This window comes from Bacillus rossius, chromosome 1, assembly GCF_032445375.1.
Source record: "Bacillus rossius redtenbacheri isolate Brsri chromosome 1, Brsri_v3, whole genome shotgun sequence".
Taxonomy (NCBI): domain Eukaryota; kingdom Metazoa; phylum Arthropoda; class Insecta; order Phasmatodea; family Bacillidae; genus Bacillus; species Bacillus rossius.
Genome location: NC_086330.1, coordinates 369,945,845 through 369,964,802, shown reverse-complemented (window position 1 = coordinate 369,964,802; position 18,958 = coordinate 369,945,845). Strand labels below are relative to the sequence as shown.

The 18,958-nt window shown below is 41.2% G+C and overlaps 1 protein-coding gene across 1 annotated transcript in view; it reads left to right on the top strand.

Annotated features, from left to right (window-relative positions):
• LOC134528432 (disintegrin and metalloproteinase domain-containing protein 10) overlaps window positions 1-18,958 on the top strand; it is an 89,471-nt gene that overhangs the window by 44,433 nt on the left and 26,080 nt on the right. The window contains exon 2 of the mRNA XM_063362040.1: window positions 4,161-4,299. Coding sequence (XP_063218110.1) covers window positions 4,161-4,299 — 139 coding nt within the window. The remainder of the gene's footprint in view (window positions 1-4,160; window positions 4,300-18,958) is intronic.

The following is an 18,958-nucleotide window of genomic DNA, read 5'->3' as shown; positions in this document are numbered from 1 at the left end:
TAATTTTCTTCTCCTGTTGGAAGGTCATAAAATTGTGACTTAAATAACCAATTTGTGACTTAAGTAACCAAATTATGCAGAAATATGCAATGGGATTTTTTTTTAATATCAAAAGATTTATGACACTTAAAGTCTGCGAGTTAAACATTGTTTCACGTAAACTACCAATCAATGAGCGGAGGAGATACGAGAACGGCTGTCGTAAATCAGGGGGAGGGATTACAGCTCTAGTGCGCTACTGCGAACCTTCCCGGGCTATGACGTCACACAGCGAGGAGCACCTACAGCGGTGTGAGGGGTAGCAAGCGGTCTGATCAACTTTTAGACTTTTCCAATTGTTTAACTTTCACGAAATGAAAAATATATACAGCGCTTACTTTTTGCATAATTAGCTGCCAAATCTGCCATTGTTAACGTTTTTGGGTTGTACAAATAAGGAGAATTTAATTTATTGCAGAACTGAAACTTTTTTGGTTTAACTGCAATGCCGCTGGCTACTTCATGATATGGTTTGCACTTCTATCACCAAAAACTCATTTCATGTTTCTTGGCTGTCAAAATCGTAAAAAAGTTGAGAATTTTGAAATGCCAAGTAAAATTAATTAATATTTTCTGAAAGAAATTCAAACCATTTCTTGAAGTAGATATTAGCATTGCAGTTAAGTCTAAAAAAGTTTCAGTTCTGCAATAAATTAAATTCTCCTTATTTGTTCAACCCAAAAACGTTATAAATGTAACTTTGGCAGCTGATTATGCAAAAAGTGTGCGTTGTACATATATTTTTTCATTTCGTGAAAGTTAAACAATTGAAAAAAGTCTGTACGTTTATCTGTAATTACTGTAAATGTAAAATCTTGACCTGAAATGGGAGGCACCCCCTTAAAGAAGAATAGCTGAGCTAGTAGGAGGAGGGCGGGGGGTTGTTCAGCAGCGCCGTCTCGCCTGTAATGGAGCGCGGCCATGCCTCACGGCGCCCTCTGCCGCCCGCCAGGCAGCTTTATCGCCGCGAGGCGCGCCCGGCGGAGAACAAATGCAATTATTCCGGCGAGCAGCGGCAATTATCTGCTCGTCGCCAGACGGGGCGGCGCAGCCGAGTGAGCGAGTGCGCGCACTTGCGCCCTTCTTACCCGCGGCACGTGCTGGTGAAACTGGGCAGCTGTCGCGTGGTCCAAGAACTGCGCTCTCGCGCGAGCCGTGTGACGACAGCAGCAGACGTGTACCAGCACGTGATGCTTTACCTGACAGCAGCACAGGGTGGGTGTGGGGTACTCTCGGTGCGATGTTTCACGGATACTTCTGTTGTCTGCGTTCTGCAAGACTCGCAGTTCGCATCTAGCACCTGCGCTTGAGAGCGAGTCTTGTGCTTTTGAGAGAGGAAATATAGTCGTTCTAATAATCTTTTCGGTAATAAGTAGGGGCAGGCATTTTTCGCGAAAAGATTTGAACACTTATTAGACTGCAACTAGGTATATCCGCACCTGTGGTTTCTTCCTTGTGATTGGCGGTCGTCTACGAGAGAAGTCATTGACTTATTTGACCGAGCCAGTCAGGACGCGTTAACTTCCTCATTGAATCACTGTGATTGATGTAGTTACAATCGATAAGTACGTGGGAGAAACTCACCCAAGCACGAAACACAGACGGTGCTATAGTGTTTTAACTTTCATATGGTCTCAAAATCTTTTCGCGAAATCTGCATGCCCCTAGTAATGAGTAATCAACACTCTGTAGACTACCATGTTATGAATATACCTTATTATTACGCAATGCCGTAAACACTTGTCGAAAGAAATGTAAAATTGGTCTAGAATATGGCATTGCTGATAAGGGGTAGAAGGGTGGAATACGAGAATTATATGGACTTGCTCAGCATGTAAGGACGACAGTAACGAGTATGGACGATGATAGCACAAACCTGAGTGAGAGCACTTTGGGTAACAGTAGTTTATAAAGACGTGGCTTGAGTTCAGATGTAGTTCAATGTGCTGAGAAATTAAATTTTGGTATCCACAACCCACAAGGACTTCTACTATAGATAAAATTATCTGATTGGTCGTTGGCATCACACAACTGTTCCTGCAACGCACGTTACTGCTTTAAACTGTGAGTTGAACTGTTATGTATGTGCATCATTCTTTTGCTTGTGAACGTGCTAAGGAACTGCTCTACTGTATTTTCTCTGCTCGTCTATCGCAGCGTTCTTGCTTAAGTGTGTGCTCTTAAGTGCGAGCCCTGGCGCTCTACGACACCCAAGTGCGAGGGGAACCTACTCGCTGCTTTACTGTTGTCCATGTCGTTTAGTTAAGAGGAGGGTTCATAAGTCTAATACACTATATTTGATCAACACTTTAATTTAAACGTCATGATGATGTTCGAACATTATAAGTTAAAAATGTTCGCAGGCTTTCGCGGCCATTGTCTGAAGTAGCTTGGCTTCTGGGTAATTCGCCGACGTTTCGGTCGACATTGAAACAGTAGGTAACTGCTCCCTGATGATGGCGACTGCAATGTCGACCGAAACGTCGGTGAATTATTCGCCAAGGACACGGCTACAACCCAAAAGTCAAGCTACTTCATTATAAGTTGAAATTGATTTCTTAATGACATATAACATGATTTAATGGAATGTCTTAAATTAGTGTTGCGCTGCTAAAAAATATTTTCCCTACAAGTACATTCTAAATGATGACTTAAACTGTAATAATACGTACTATCGATAGTCACTCTTTTGTAGTCTCAGAAAATTAATTTTATACTGAAACATTGTACTTACCTTAAAAACTGCTAGATCCTAGATCTACCTAGATCTCTCGCACTTCCGGAACTCGCGGAACCCCCGCGGAGGCCAAGGTAGTTTTCCTGTAACCGGCTGGAGTGGTTGTTGTGACGTGTCGCTTCATCCCGGACCGACCCGAACGCTCGTAGCATCCAGGATAACGGCGCTTATTCACGCCACTCCACGCAGTGGCCTCGGAAAGCCCGTGGAATTGCCAGGTCGCCAGAGGATGGATAGCAGCGCCGTGGGAGGATGGAGCATTGGCAAGGGGAGGGGGGGGGAGTAAGGGTGGCGAGGCCGAGCCGCAGTAATCCTCGAAGGTATGCGTGTGACGTCAGTGCCCGTTCTCCCGGGTACCTGGCGCGCGTCGCTTTCGTAACAGTATGTACATTTAGTTTTCATTGGTTTATGGCATCATTAATATTGTAAAGCAGTCACCTCTTAAAAATAAAATGTTAATATGTTTATTATCTTTGAAAGATTTGTGCAATGATGTAAGCTTTTGGACATACGCCATATGCCATACGTGTTTGTTCCGTCTTTTCGTTTTGTCGTGTTTTTGTCTCGTTTCAACTGTTGTGCTGAATTTTTTTTGGGTTCAATATTTTTGTTCTGTCGTCATTTGTGTTTTTTTTTCGTTCTGTTAGTCCATTTTTATTTGTTTTTCTTTGTTTGTTGACCATATTCCTGTTAGGGAATATTATGTGGTGTTTATATCCTGTTGAAAACAGCAATTTTTTTTTGCTTAATTTGTGTTTTTTGTCTTTTTTTTTGTAGTTTTCTTCTACAGACATACGTGTGCTTAGCAATGGCGTATGTCCAAAAGCTTACATCGAGTCGTTAATATGTTTCCCGTGATCGAAGCATCAGTGGAAACCAGTATGAAGGCAATTATTAAAAGAGAAGCCACGCAGCACTTAACAAGCATGTGCAGCGGGGTAGAGTGTGAGCAGGACCGTGGTAGTGGCAAGTTTGAGGATCTCTCCTCCATTTTTGATAACCCAGCCTTCATATCCTATAAGAACGTCCATGCTGGGGCCCCCATGGGCATGGATGCAGATACGCCGCATACGCAACCAGGAAGAGCGTTAGAGCTTTTAGCTATACACAGAGGCTGAGGCTACCCATCCCAGCTTATGCACCACCTCCGGCCCCCTACTCCACTCAGCTCACCAGCAAGTTGGATGCTCCCTTAGCCCTCTGGAGTTGTCATCACTTCTGGCGCCTACCCCGGTCTCCCGCCTCACACCGGGACCCCTCAATCACCCAGCGAACCCGCGGTCCGGTGGAGGCCTACCCAACCTCTTCCAGCTGACCAGGCTGGTAACCGGAGTAGTAGTGGCAGTGAGAGTGTGAGAGTGTGAGAGTGTGTTTGTGCCCGCAGGCCCGCCGCTGAGCGAGCTGATCAGGCACTACGAGCCGGCGCGCTACGACCGCCGCGCCCTGGCCGAGCACCGCCGCCCCAGGAGGGACCTGGGGCGCCCGCCCGCGCCGCTGCGCCTGCACTTCTCCGCCCTCGGCAGGTACCGTGCGCCCTTCCTCGCCCAAACCACGAGACATTACATACAAGGACGGCAAACAAAGACAAAAAAAAAACAATTGGTTGTCTGTAAAGTCGGTTTACGGACGATATAGTCTAACGTGACAACGTCATAACAAAACATTGCATACTTTCATGAATAAAATTGAATCATTTTTTATTGAATTATCACTATTTTGTATGGATACAAAGAAGTAGTGAAATGAAATCTACAATTTAATTGATAAATTTACTTTTGTTTGCACTCATTAATTCAAATACGTTTATTACTTTAACGAAGAGATTATTTTTTAACTATAACTTTTATACATGTTTGCTATTTAACTTCTTCCAATCTGTGTTATTCTGTTAAGGATAGGACGATGATAGTGAAAGTAGGAAACGAATGGGAGTGTTTCAAGTTTAATGTGTCTCGAAAAAGTCAAATCGATGGTTGTTCCAATCGAGTGGAAGAGAGATAGATGCGGCGCAAGCGTACAATGAGCGTAACGGGACACATCGTAACGGGACAATGTGCATTAAGGGACACTTTTTCGTGCGTGCAGCCGACGTTAATCTATTTATTAGACGTCACGTCAAAAAAATAACAGTCTAGGACAACACCGCGACAAACAGACGAACCCAAGGATGATACTCAACAGAACGACGACCCAGAGACACACACGGGCGAACCGAGATATTCTGGACAACACCGGTGTCTAGTGTCTTCTATAAATCATTGTTGCGCCCGAGGACGGAAACAGATGCCAGTTCCCGAAACGTAGCATCTGTTGTCTTAGAAGCCTTCTGTGTTCTTCTGTGCTGTCGACGTTGTGCTGTCCAGAATATCTGTTCTAGTCACATCGCTGGGTTCGCCTGCTTTTTTCTCTGTTGCCCAGAGTAGTTTTTTTGTCCTTGTGCGACTGTCTCGCCTCGTTTCAACCCACTATGACCGCCTGTGTTGTAATAATTTTCTGACTAATTCCCTTCCACGGAATTTTCTGTGCTGCTTATGTTTTTTTTTAACACGCTTTTATTTGCTTTAATTATAACTTACTAACAAACAATGTAAACAAATCTTGGTGGTCGATTTTAACCTACTTCTGATTGTTGTATTGTTTTGAAACGTGCCCGTATATGTAATCCGGATGACAATACAATAATTTGGTACCATCGAACTGATCTGATGATGGAGCTAGGAGGTGGACAGTGGAACTATTCAGTGGCTACTAGTAAACCGCTTAGCTCATTTGGTTTCTTTTGACGAGTCCCATACATTACACTTGGTAGAGTAAAATGTTTTGTTTTTTTGCCTTTCTTAACTTGTTTTTTACACTAGATAATACGGCTGGTCTTATTGCTACCATTGTGAATTTGTAACAATTTACACTCTCAGAAAACTAAAGGATTATGCGTTTTTTCAAGAATAACCTTTATCATTCAAATTCTGCCTGTAGCAAAAAAAAAAATACAAGTACCTTCACTTAAATGTCAATATTCTTACGATGTTTGAGAACTTTCACTCTTAATAAAATTTGAATCTATGTATCTGTAATGAATCCCTACTAATGTTATGAATGCAAAAGTATGTTTGTTTTTTGTCCTCTTTCACACAGCAACGGAGCGACGGATCAAATTTTTATTTTTTTTTTTGCAAATAAAGAGTTTATGGGCCTGAGATTGAGATAGACTACAATAATTATGAAATTCCATTCCTAAGGGAGTGAAAAAGGGGTAAATTTTTATAATAAAGTAAAGTTTTATAATAGAACATCATAGGAGGTAGGTCGTAGACACACGAACAGCGAGTTTGTGACATTTCTCTATGTCCGCCACACGGTCATATAGTAAGGTCTGGAAACTTCATATCCTTATTTTTGGCAAAACCCATCCACATAGTGAAGCTCGCAACTGCTAGCGAACTAAAGGCGCTAAAACAGTTTAGTTTAGAATCCCGTCAATAGACAGCGTTGCCTTGAATTTGTAACGCGCTATCGTTTGGTGCGTCAATCGCGTCTTGCCTAGGGGTTACATGCCTTCCCACAGAATGACGATGAAAATTGGCGTCCCGGTTTTGCCGATGCGTAGCCTTGGTGCACTGATATTGTGAAATCAACGGGACTTTAAAATCAAAAAATTTCCCGTTTTTTAAGTATATGTCCCAAAGACTTGAAACTCGGTAGTGATGTTCCTTATGTAATCACGTGTTTTGCCCGGGCGACACATATACATACACATATGCCATAAAGTAGGTAGTAGTATTGAATCATAACCAGGGACAGGAAAAATTCGCGGCTTCAATGACCTCCAGTATGAACTTCATAGTTCTACGTACACTCTGTCAAATGTCACCCACTCATTGGCTGCTGTCTTGTGAGACGTACCAACGTAGCAGCCTGTAATTCGTATAAAGCTTTGGTCGGGCGTTTCTCATTGGCCCAGAGTCATCCAGGTGAGTTGTGAGCCAATAGCAGAGGCAGCACTGAGGTATAACTATTTGTATTTTAGCCTATCGCGAAATGAATTCGCGAATTTTTCCGGTTTCTAATCATAACCTGCAAAGAAGCGGGTTGTGGTCGATTTACAATTCAGTTCTCATCTCGGACAGGCAGGTATGTGAACGTGAAGCTCAGGCGAGGGTGTCAGCTCGTGTACAGCCCTCTCCATGTGATGCCGACACACAGCGCGCTCGAGGTCTCTGTGCTGGCAGTGCTGTACCCGGGGATCGTGCGAGAGAGCAGAAATCCTGACCTCGGTGATGGATTCCAAAGTACTGTACGAACACGCTGCAGTTCGCGAGCACGCTGGTCGTCGTGACTGCATCACCGTGGAGAGGAGCGATCAACAGAACAGTGGCGCAACAGCTGGGGTGGGCGCGGGAGGCGGGGGAGCCCTGGAATGGAGAATTATGTGCGCCTCGATCCGTCGAGACGACGGCAATTCAGTCCACTCTCGACACCAACATCGTGGTGAATGCCTGAACACCATCGATCTGCATCGTAGTTTGTGAATAACGACTACCTACTACTACTTTAAAATGCTTGGAAAGTTATTTCAGATACAATAATTGTACAATTTCTACGTGTTACAATTGTTTAAATATTGGTGTAATGTATGTTACATGTAATAGGAACTGGAATAATTCGCGGTTTCGATGACCTTCAGGATAGACTACACAGTCCTCAGTATAGGTACTCGGGAAAATAACGCCTGTTCATTGTCTGCTGACTTGTGAGTCGTCTCAGCTAGTTTGCTTGTGATACGATAGTTATTTGGTTGAGCATTTCCCATTGGCCCAGAGTCGTCCAGATGAACAGTGAACCAATAACAAAAGCAGCTTTAAGGTATATGTATTTGAATTTTAGCGTATCGCGAAATGAATCCGCGAATTTTTCCGGTCTCTAGTAATAGGAAAACTAGCATAGTCAATCATTAAACTTTTAATTCGTAACCTGTGATTAAATAAAGTGTATTTATCTCCCTCAACCTCGCTCCTAGTTCCGGTGTCATCATCAACACATATCTGGTACGCATTACAACCATTTCTTTATCTATATTATGCACGATCCGTTTAGGTGTTGAGTGTGTTGGTGAGGCGGGATGATAGGTGCGACGCTCGCTGGTGCTTCTAGCGCGGGGTCGCCTCTGGACTGGCGCGCAGTCTTCTCGTTGTGCTGAGATCTGAGCGGTAACCGTAACATAGGAAAATTTCGCGGATTCTTTTCGCAATAGGCTAGAATTCAAATACGTGTACAGTTAAGCTGCTTTTGAAATTGGCTCGTGTTTTAATCTGGACGACTCTGGGCCAATGAGAAACCATCCACCAAAAAAATTTATCGAATCAAGGGGAAACCCAGTTGAGACGACTCACAAACCAGCAGTCAATGTACTGGCGTTATTTGCACGAGTGTACAGAGGACTGTGTATTCTATCCTAAAATAAAAGAAATGTGGTAGCGTCAATCGTCAGCCGTTAGGAAAACTGAGGAGTAGACAAAAACACAAGGAGCGTTACGGGCATTCCGTAGCATCACTGCTGCGTCATTCCCTACCTCGCCTATCGTCTCCGCTTCCGGCCGTTACTACCAGCTTATAGCATGCCACGCTCGGAAACAATCCCCTTCCCTTGGTGTCTTCCCCGCTGGTGCTTGCGTTGAAATGGCGTCGGCGCTGACGCATTCTTCTCTTCCGGTTCCCCCGCCCCAGCATACCTATCTATTCCTCTCATGCGGTCGGAATTTTCGTAAATCTCGAAAATTTATTTATTTATCGTCTTTATTGGTGGCGAAGTTAAGGCGGTACGCCTTTTCTTACACTTAACAACTTTTCTGCAATTACATCAAATAGTGGAATATTAAAAATTAAGCATGATATAAGCAGATGTTGACTAAATATTAAGAGAACAAATTAAAATTTTAACTTAATGTTCAAAATTACAAAAGATTCAACCATAACTAATTTAAAGTAATTAAAAATTAAGCATAGACATACACATAAAAAGGAAAGTAATTAAACATACAGCAAATAGTATCAAAAAATAATAGGTGCTACTTACTACATTAAAACCAGTCACTCGCACATTCACACACAGATTCAAGCAAAATTGTAGCCTCCTCGAAAAAAAAGTAGTTTCACTTCAAAAAGGCACATTTACATTTCGGTACATTGTGCAGATATTTTGAAGATAGGATAGCCTCCACGACCATATTCCCAACAGGGCAAATCTCCCTGTGTATTGACTGGGATTCGGTGCTTCTTTGTTTGACGGTTGAACGGCCCAGTCCTCCAGATGAAACGGGCCGCAGTAGCAGCAGCAGCACAAAGCCAATAGAGTTTGCATGTAATTTTCCCTTTTATCATTGCGGTCGTATTATTTTTTGAAGGTGGTTCACGCTAAAATACAATTTTTTTAGGCCTTGTTTAAGACCTACTTTCAGTATCCTCCCGCCGCGCCGTGAGTGCAGATAGTGTCACTGTTCAGGAACTCGGTTACGTGTCGTTGTTTCGCCAAACCTTATTTAAATGAATGTCGACAACAAGAAAACCATCGGCCCATATGCGAAGTATAAGAATTTTTTAAATACGTAGCTTTTCCTTGGCTGATGTTCTGCTACCGTACCTGGTTATGCATTATGCGTACCAGACAAAGAAAAATATATTTCTAGTTAATGAACTATGATAACCGCTCCCCCCCGCCCCCTTAAAAGGTTGATTGAGATGTGTTGAAATGAGCGCGGATACTCTATGACGCAGAATCATTGGAAGTGACGTCGCGTCTGCTACGAAGCTACAACGCTCGTAACCAGAAGCGGCCGTTCAGTAAAAACGAATTGATTTGGAAAACCGTTTGTCGCAATGTGTGCATTGTGTGAGTCATTGTTAAAAACTGTGTTGCATCGTCTGTGTTTCTTTCTGGTACCTACATGTCTACTGCCAGCACACCAATCACAGCCAGTCCGTGCGAACTCAAGCGTTTCCTGATTGGTTCGGTCAAACAAGGGCAATATAAGTATTAACTGAAATGTTTATGACGGAATTATAATTATGAATTAAATAATAAATAGCACTAAAATAACAAATTATTATTTGATATTATTTTCTGTTGAGTGTGTTTTTTACAGTAATATTTTACCACCTGATTGCTTCAATAATGACTGAAGAAAATGAAACTAGTGGGTATAAAATAGTCCATTCAAAAATTTTATCGAGTTGAGGCATTTATTATTATTAATAGTCTACAATGCGAGACTGATAGTTGTTTAGTGCCTCCGTTCGAGTATAAAGAAACCCGTTGACAACAGATTTTTTTAAAAAATACATTTTAGCGTCCCACACTTTCGATCACGTTACTTCATTTGCAGGTTAATGGCTGGCGGTGTAGTTGGCTATGCAGGGTTGCCGGTCTTGTAGGAATGTGACCAGCGGCGGGCAAGGCCGGGCCGTGGGCGTGCGGCGGTGACTCAGCGCCTGTCAATGGGCGGGCCTTGCACCGAGACATGGCGACCGCTACCTTCTCCCCTCCTCCCGCTCTGCCAGGGATCTCGTCCGCGCCGTGGCTTGCCGTGGCTACATTCGTGATGGGCTGAGTTTCAAATGCATATACCTGGAGGCTGAACACCTATTCAGCTATTCAGCATGATCACTTCCCTACCATAAGAATGTGTGGGAGATTTGTATTATCATCACACTATATCATATTGCGTAGAGACCGGAAAAATTCGCGAATTCATTTCGCGATAGGCTAAAATACAAATAGTTATACCTCAGTGCTGCCTCTGCTATTGGCTCACAACTCACTTGGATGACTCTGGGCCAATGAGAAACGCCCGACCAAAGCTTTATACGAATCACAGGCTGCTACGTTGGGACGTCTCACAAGACAGCAGCAAATGAGTGGGTGACATTTGACCGAGTGTACGTAGAACTATGGAGTTCATACTGGAGGTTATTGAACCCGCGAATTTTTCCTGTCCCTACGATATTGGCAACTTATGAATCTTAACCTTCAATTACATTTCAGCAGGTGTGTGTGTGCGCGCGCGCGTGCCAATTTTTCGAGTTAAATACAAAGTAGTTTTCTGTTTATCTTTTATCTTTGTATGCTTGGTTTAGTTCAAGTTTGTTTTGTATCAAGTATTATTTTATTATGCTTTTCTATCTTGTTTTTAATATGCAATGTTAATGTTGGAGAAATGTTTAATGTGTTTTAAGTGTGAAAACAGGCGTATCGCCTTAACTTTTGCCACCGATAAAGTCGATAAATAAATTAATAATATAGAGGTGCGCAAGTTTCGCGGATCCATTTGGTCGCGAGCTAGAATGCAAACCTTCATATCCTTGCACAGTGCTCATGATTGGACCGCAGTTACTTGGTCACGTCCCTCTGCGACCGTGAGCCAAGATGCCCAGCTAAGAGTAAGCGAATGAGGCCGTGCCGACTGACGGGAATTAAACGTTTCTCGCTAAGGAATCAGTCAATGTAAAAAAACGTTGGCAGAGCAAACATGAGGTTTTAATTTTAGCCTGACGCCAAAAGAATTCGCGATATTTCCGGGTCTTTACATATACCTATAACATGCGTGTGCTATTGGCTCACTGTTCACCGGAATGACCCTGGGCCAATGATAAACCCTGAACCCAAGAAGAATCCAATCACAGGCAAACAATTTGAAACCAAGTCAGCAGCGAGGCGCGGCGCTTTGTCGTGAAGGAGGAAGCCATTGATCCATTTTTTTTTCTGGTCTCCGATTCACAAGCAAACGCATTGCTCGAAATCCATGACCCGTGTTGCACGACACATACGGTAAACACAACCTCACTTGTCCGGTTCTGGAAGCCGACTTGTTCAACCTTGTCACTGACTATCTTAGCGGATCAGGCATCGTGCTTATTACTTCAAATAGATGTAGCGCCAGCAGTTGCCAATATAAAAACTTTTTCCCCGTATTTTTTGAGCACACTTCGTATAACCACATTGAAACGAAAATGTAGAAACTTAAGTCAGTGTACAACAAATAACACGTAATCAAGTAGACACTGAAATCACCAAACCTTAACTTCTAACCATGTTTAAATGTGTTCCAACTGAAATGTAGGAAGCGAATGTATTTTCAACTGTAGTTCGTCAGCTCATTACTAGGCAGCGCTGCTGAATGTCACCTGTTTTTGACCGGTTGTAAATGAGTTTCACGTAGAAATATTTAATAATTCACTAGAACGGTAGAGGTAAACAATAAAATCCACAATAGAGGTTCATATTTGTGGGTCGAAAAATCTGTGAAGAAGTTCCCTTTTAAAATATTCATTTCAACTATTAAATAAAATAATAAAATACAAAGTTAATGTTAACAATTGAAACAAACATGGCGACGAAAACTTGCTAAGAGTTTTACATTTGTCTATTCGTTATTCTCCTCCAACACTTTTTTTTAACCCCATCGAGCAATGTTCGTTACGTGCATTACACACGTTGATTATGTTAACTGCTCACTTTCGTCACCCTGTGATTCTGATAATACTATACCGGCTGCAAAAAGATTTCACGGGCCGCGACGCGTGTGAACCAGGCGAGAGGCAGCGCCGCGCCAGCGAGGAAGTGTTTCCTGGAGCGAGCGAGAGGCGCTGCAAGGACGAGTGAGTCACAGTCGCCCGGCCAGCTCTTTCTTTCTCTCTGGCCGTCTGCGGCAGCCTGGCAACGGGAAGCTTTCATTTCACAGACGAGAGAGCCACACCCGAAGTTCCCCGAAGTTCATGCTCGCTTTCCCCCCCCCCCCCCCCCCCCCCCGTTCTATCTCATTGTATAAACCGGTGTGGCATTAAATTTTGCGGAATAGGATAGGTTAGCTACATTATAAATACTTTAAAACATTGTGGATGGTTGGTTATATTAGGTAAGTATAGCTACATTAAAAATACTGTAAAATCATTTTATGGTTGCTTAGCAAATAACTTTTTAATATGTAGCTATCCAGGGCTAGGAAACCGTTTACATGATTTCACAGTATCTTTAATGTAGCTATCCTAACCAAATCAATCGTCCACAATGTTTTAAAGTATTTATAATATAGCTAACCTAACCTAACTGACCATTAGTTATCATGAGTTACAATGAACAAAAAAACCGAAGATGCACGATCGGGGGTTTGGCTCTCTCGTTTGTGAAAAGAAGGCTTTCCGCCTGGCAACAGTCTTCGTGCGCTGCATGGTGCAACTGACAGTCGTTGCTGTTCACGTATATCTATAACTCGGTACACAGCGGTAATTAGCGATCATTGCGTTTGCAAACAAAAAAAAATGGGGTGTGGCTGTGTCATGGACACGGCCGTGTGTTGTACGTGAATACGTGTACGTAACAGGTAATATTTTCTATACAAAATATAAAATACGCTATTTTATGTATTTTATAATCTTGCTTGAACACAAAGAAGTCATCATCCACTTACATAATTTTAACCGCCCCAGCTGCAGATGTACTGGCACCGTCGTTGATCCGCTCGTCCGCATTCATTCTTTTACGTTCCCGGCACTGCTTCACTCGGTCATATGGTGTTTTATTGGTATCATTCGATTGCTTTTGGGAAGCGCTTTCCAACCGTATACGATCTCTGTATTTGGATTTGACTTTTTGACGCATATAGGCCGACATTATTTTTTATTAGTTTATTTTAACACCATATATATCTATTCACTGTAACTATTTTACACTAGTGTTTTATATATGCAATCGATACATTTTGACGAGAGCTGGCGATTAAAACTCAAACGAACATCGCGTAGCTTCTCCGAGTTGAAAATTATACTAAATGGAAATCTCGAAAAGCAGCAAAATGACCTCAAAATGGTGGCGCTTCCCCCTCCACTGCGCGCGATGCGTCACAGTTATCACTTAGCGTAACGAGTTCTTTGATCGTTTAGCTATCCAGTGGTGTAATGAAATTTTGTATGGAGATGATAGATATGTAGCTGCAACACCAAACTGTATCCCCCGGTTTTGTTATCATTCGTTTTTTTTTTAATTGCCTCCCACTATGGAAGCAATTTTAATGACGTATTCACGTCAAAAAAAACTTGTCCGAAAATACGATTGAATTTTGCAATTTCTGCGTTTCTTCTGAATGAACATACAGTATTTAGAACTGCAGGTGACTCGAGTTAAACACCAAACTAAGCGTTCCGCAATTTCGTGGATGTTGGATCCAAAATTTTTGCTTAAAGCAGAACATGTCGTCTTGTGCTGCAGCTGTGATACAATATTGTTGAAATTTATAATCTCCTTAATCTGAAAACTTTTGTAATCTACATTTACTTAAACATTACTTTATATGAATCCAATCAAGACCAGTAAATTAAGAAGAAAATTGTCCATTTTATTATAAGAATAGTATATTTAAGTTGCTGTCCACTGAATTTTTTTCCCCTTAAACTGCTCTCGATATACAGCATTTGGTTGAAGTAATTTCGTGAATGGAACGTAAATGTGACACGAACGTTGGCGGACTCACGTGCATACCGAACGTAATGGTGTGCCAAGTGAAACTTTATATAGTGAAAATACCCTGTAATATGTTCGGTAAATTAAAATAGTCATAGTAAAAATTAATCCCAAGTTTTAAAAAAAATTGGTTGTCTGTAAAATCGATTTACGGACGATAGTTTAACTTGACAACGTCATAACAAAACATTGATGAAATGATTGCATACTTTTATGAATAAAATTGAATCATTTTTATTTTTTAATAATAAAAGAATAAATACTTGAAATTATACTAGTAATAAGATTTTTAAAATGCAAGAATAATTAACCTTTATTGCCGAAATTGTTGTTGTGATAAGCAATGAAAACCACATTAACTTTTCACTTCACAAGCGTACAATGGCCGTAACGGGACACCGCGTAACGGGACAATGTGAGTAACGGGACAATATGCGTAACGGGACACAGCGTAACGGGACATTTTTTCGTGCGTGCAGCCGGGATTTCATCGATTTATTAGACGTCACCTCAAAAAAAAACCTCAGGCGATGATAATTCCTGTTTAGGGGAAATGTCCCATGTTCACCGTCCAGGCATTTACATGCGACATGTATTTATGTCAGTCCTGAGCAATCAGTAGTTCCTTAATAGTTGTTAAACAGAATTGTAGTTAGTTTTTAAGAAAGGGTATACAATTTGGTCACTTTTTCTCTCTTAAGTGAATACTTTTCGTATATTTATCACTCTCGGCATTATTTTAAAGAATTGTTCGTTAAATTTGGTGTCGCGAGTTTTTTTTTATCGTGAGTTTATTTGCAACATGAACAACATTAGAACACGTTAATTTGCTCGTTCACCGAGGTGTAGATGTTCCCACATCACCAGCGAGTGCTGGAAGGCTCGCTCACATTCCGCACGCAAGGCTTTGTGAGTTTCTCTCTCTCCAGCTGGTGGGTGCGTGTGCTACTCCTGTCTGCAGTCCGCTGGAGACATGTCTCCTCTGCCGGGAGGCCCCGAGAGACGCTCCGCTCTTGTCCGGTGCAGTGCAGTCGTGGCCGAGTTGTTTCAGGAAACATCGCCCGGCCGCGTGTAGTTTATTCCCCCCCCCCAGAGATGGAAAACACTGCAGGAAAAAAAAAAAACAATTTCTACCTCATCGCGAGGTAGCGGGTGGGCGGGCTGGCCAGCTGTGGAGGGAGCAGGGGGAGTGTTCATTAGGCGAGGAAGGGAGGGGCATATTTTCCACTTTTTTTACCCATCGAACCAGGGGCCATCTCTCCAACTTCTCGCCTTTCCCCCCCCCCCCCCCCCGACGTGCAAGGCCGCGAGGGATCCATCCATCCCCATTGGTCGGCCCGCACCTTGCACACAGCTCACTCCAGCAGCAGCACAGTCCTCCGTGGTCGTGAGCAGGCTTCTGGGCTGCTCAGCACTGCCAGTGACTGAACGTGTAACTTATTGTCAGCTTGGTCAGCGAGGCAACATGTTCACTGTATTTTTTTTATAAGTATAACTAGAGACTGGAAAAATTCGCCCTTTCGATGACCTCTAGGATAGACTCCACGATCCCCTACACACTCAGGCAAATTCCACTTGCTCATTGGCTATTGACTCGTGACACCCGTCAACTGGGACGCTTGCGATTCGATACTTTTTTCTGTTGAAGGTTTTCCATTGGCTTAAAGTCCTTCAGATAAACTGTAAGCCATTCACAGAAGCAATATAAACGTACAGTTGTTTGGATTTTATCATATCGTGAAATGAATCCGCGAATTTTTGCTGTCCCTAAGTATACCGTTTTTAATTGATGACCGTTGAAACCAGGTCACATTATATATAATATATATTTATTAAAAATCATTCTCGTGACAGTAATGAAGTGTATTGTAGCGACAGAAGCGACGAGCTATTAGTCACGTGACCCATGCCGGTGGTTGCGGAAGGATACACAATTTTTATTTAGTTTTTTTTTACCTTAATAGCTTGAATGAACCAGTTAAAACTGTAGTTTGAGATTATAAGAAGTTCTACACACTGCAGTTTAAAATATTGAATGTTGTGATAATTGTGCAGTCTTTAAAATTTAAGATATTGTATCCTATTTCAATTAACATGAATAGTTGTGTCACAGTAAAATTTAATTTCTCTGTTACTTTGATCAGTTGTATGCAACAAATAATTGGTGCCACGGGATATTGTCATACGAACATACGTGTTTTAATTCTCACCTTCTTTGTCCCTCATGTTTAGTTCGCGATTTTAATACGTGGCTGCGTCGGAATCTTTCACACATTTGTGTTGCTTCAAGCAATTCTGGTGGGTAGATTCTTCCAACATCCAACAAAGTTAATAATCTGTCCCGTCCACAAACCATTGTTGGAACTTTTGTCATTCAACTTCTTCGTGCCTATCACTTCCCGAAGAAGGCATTGAACACATCTGCTCCACCGAGCAACTGTCACCCGCGGTCCTCGTGTCCCCTCGGCGCCATTAGCCTCCGCCCCTGAAGCTACCAACCTCGCAACAATACCATTATTAGAGCCGTTCCTCAACGTTTTCAATCACAATTACCTATATTTTGCTCGTAAAAATTTTCGTTTACTAAAAAACTTTTTTGACGTGACAACGTCTAATAAATCGATGAACGCCGGCTGCACGGACGAAAATGGATGACTCATTGTCCCGTTACGCACATTGTCCCGTTACGCACATTGTCCCGTTACTCACATTGTCCCGTTACGCTCATTGTCCCGTTACGCTCATTGTCCCGTTACGCTCATTGTCCCGTTACGCTCATTATACGCTTGCGCCGCATCTATCCCTCTTCCACTCGATTGGAACAACCATCGATTTGACTTTTTCGAGACACATTGAACTTGAAACACTCCCATTCGTTTCCTACTTTTCCTATCATCGTCCTATCCTTAACAGAATAACACAGATTGGAATAAGTTAAATAGCAAACATGTATAAAAGTTATAGTTAAAATAATCTGTTCGTTAAAGTAATAAACATATTTGAATTAATGAGTGCAAATAAAAGTAAATTTATCAATTAAATTGTAGATTTCGTTTCACTCCTTACAAAATAGTGATAATTCAATAAAAATGATTAAATTTTATTTATAAAAGTATGCTATCATTTCATCAATGTTTTGTTATGACGTTGTCACGTTAAACTATCGTCCGTAAACCTACTTTACAGACAACCAATTTTTTTTAATAAACGAAATTATGTTTTTTATGGTAGGATTGGCGAAATCTTATAAACAACAAAACTGCTGTTGTTGTTGTTGTTGTTGTTGATGACGATGATGTTGTTGTTCTGCCAGCCAACGACACTTGAACCGATAAAATATTTGAATTTGGTCAGCAAAATGTATGTTAAAACGAGCAAAATTGATCTAGTTTTTGCTTTTAAACAATTTAGTTTAGTCACTCAGACAATTATATATGTGTTATTTCAATATATTTAACATATAAATCTTAAAAAATAGTGCTCTGAGTTCTGAAATAGTTTTGATTTCTCCAAACCAGTGGAATTTTGCTGTGTTTGTGAGGTTATGTTCCCTTATGAATAATTAATTTGCATTATAAGTATTACATTATTATTTAATAAATAAATAAAATTAATAAATTAGGTAAACATTTATAATATTTATTGAATTTCATTATTAATTAAAATACATCTCGATTATTTCACCAAATTAAATAATTAATTCTATAATATTCTGAGTATTAATTTCAATTTTTTAATTTCCTTAAATTTATAATTACTAACCGTATTTATAATATCTGTCCAGTCATTTTATTGTTTCATTTCTATTAATTACTTGCATGCAAAATTAAATGTTAGTTTTTTATAATGCCAAGTAGGCCTAAGTATAACTTCCAACGCGCACACATAAGGACACACGCACATTTTTTTTTTATTTAAAGTGAATACGCAGGATCCTAACTGCAACGGAAATAGGAGTAGACATTTGTGAATATGTTTAGCAGTAAATATTCAGTGAGGTAAAATAGAGCCCGCTGTTTACAGTGTCTAGCTGTATAACATAGAGAGCCCAGAGATCTAGCGCCGGGAGATAGCCCAGAGATCTAGAGCCGAAATACTCTGTTTCTAGCTGTTATTTGTATCATGCATATTTACTTGGTTCGCATTCTCAAATAACATTCTGATGGGGTTGCTATTAAACAATAAAAAAAAAAAAGAATTTTATGTGTTTCAAATTTAAAATATCACGCTGTTTAATTTCATACAACTATCAAATGCCGCAAACACACGTGTTAACTTTGCCGCTGAAGATTTTAATTTAAATAAACGTTAAAAAATATTTAAATAATGTATTGTGACCTACAGCTATTTCTAGAGACTGGAAAAATTCGCACTTTCGATGACATCTAGGATAGACTACACAATCCCCTACACACTCGGGCAAATGCCACCTGCTCATTGGCTATTGACTCGTGGCACCCGTCAACTGGGACGCTTGCGATTCGATACTTTTTTGGTTGAAGGTTTTCCATTGGCTCAAAGTCCTCCAGATAAACTGTAAGTCAATCACAGAAGCAATATAAAGGTACAGTTGTTTGTATTCTAGCATATCGTGAAATGAATCCGCGAATTTTTCCGGTCTCTAGCTACTTCTAATTTCAGTTTCTATCACAACACACGTGAATACAAAGTAA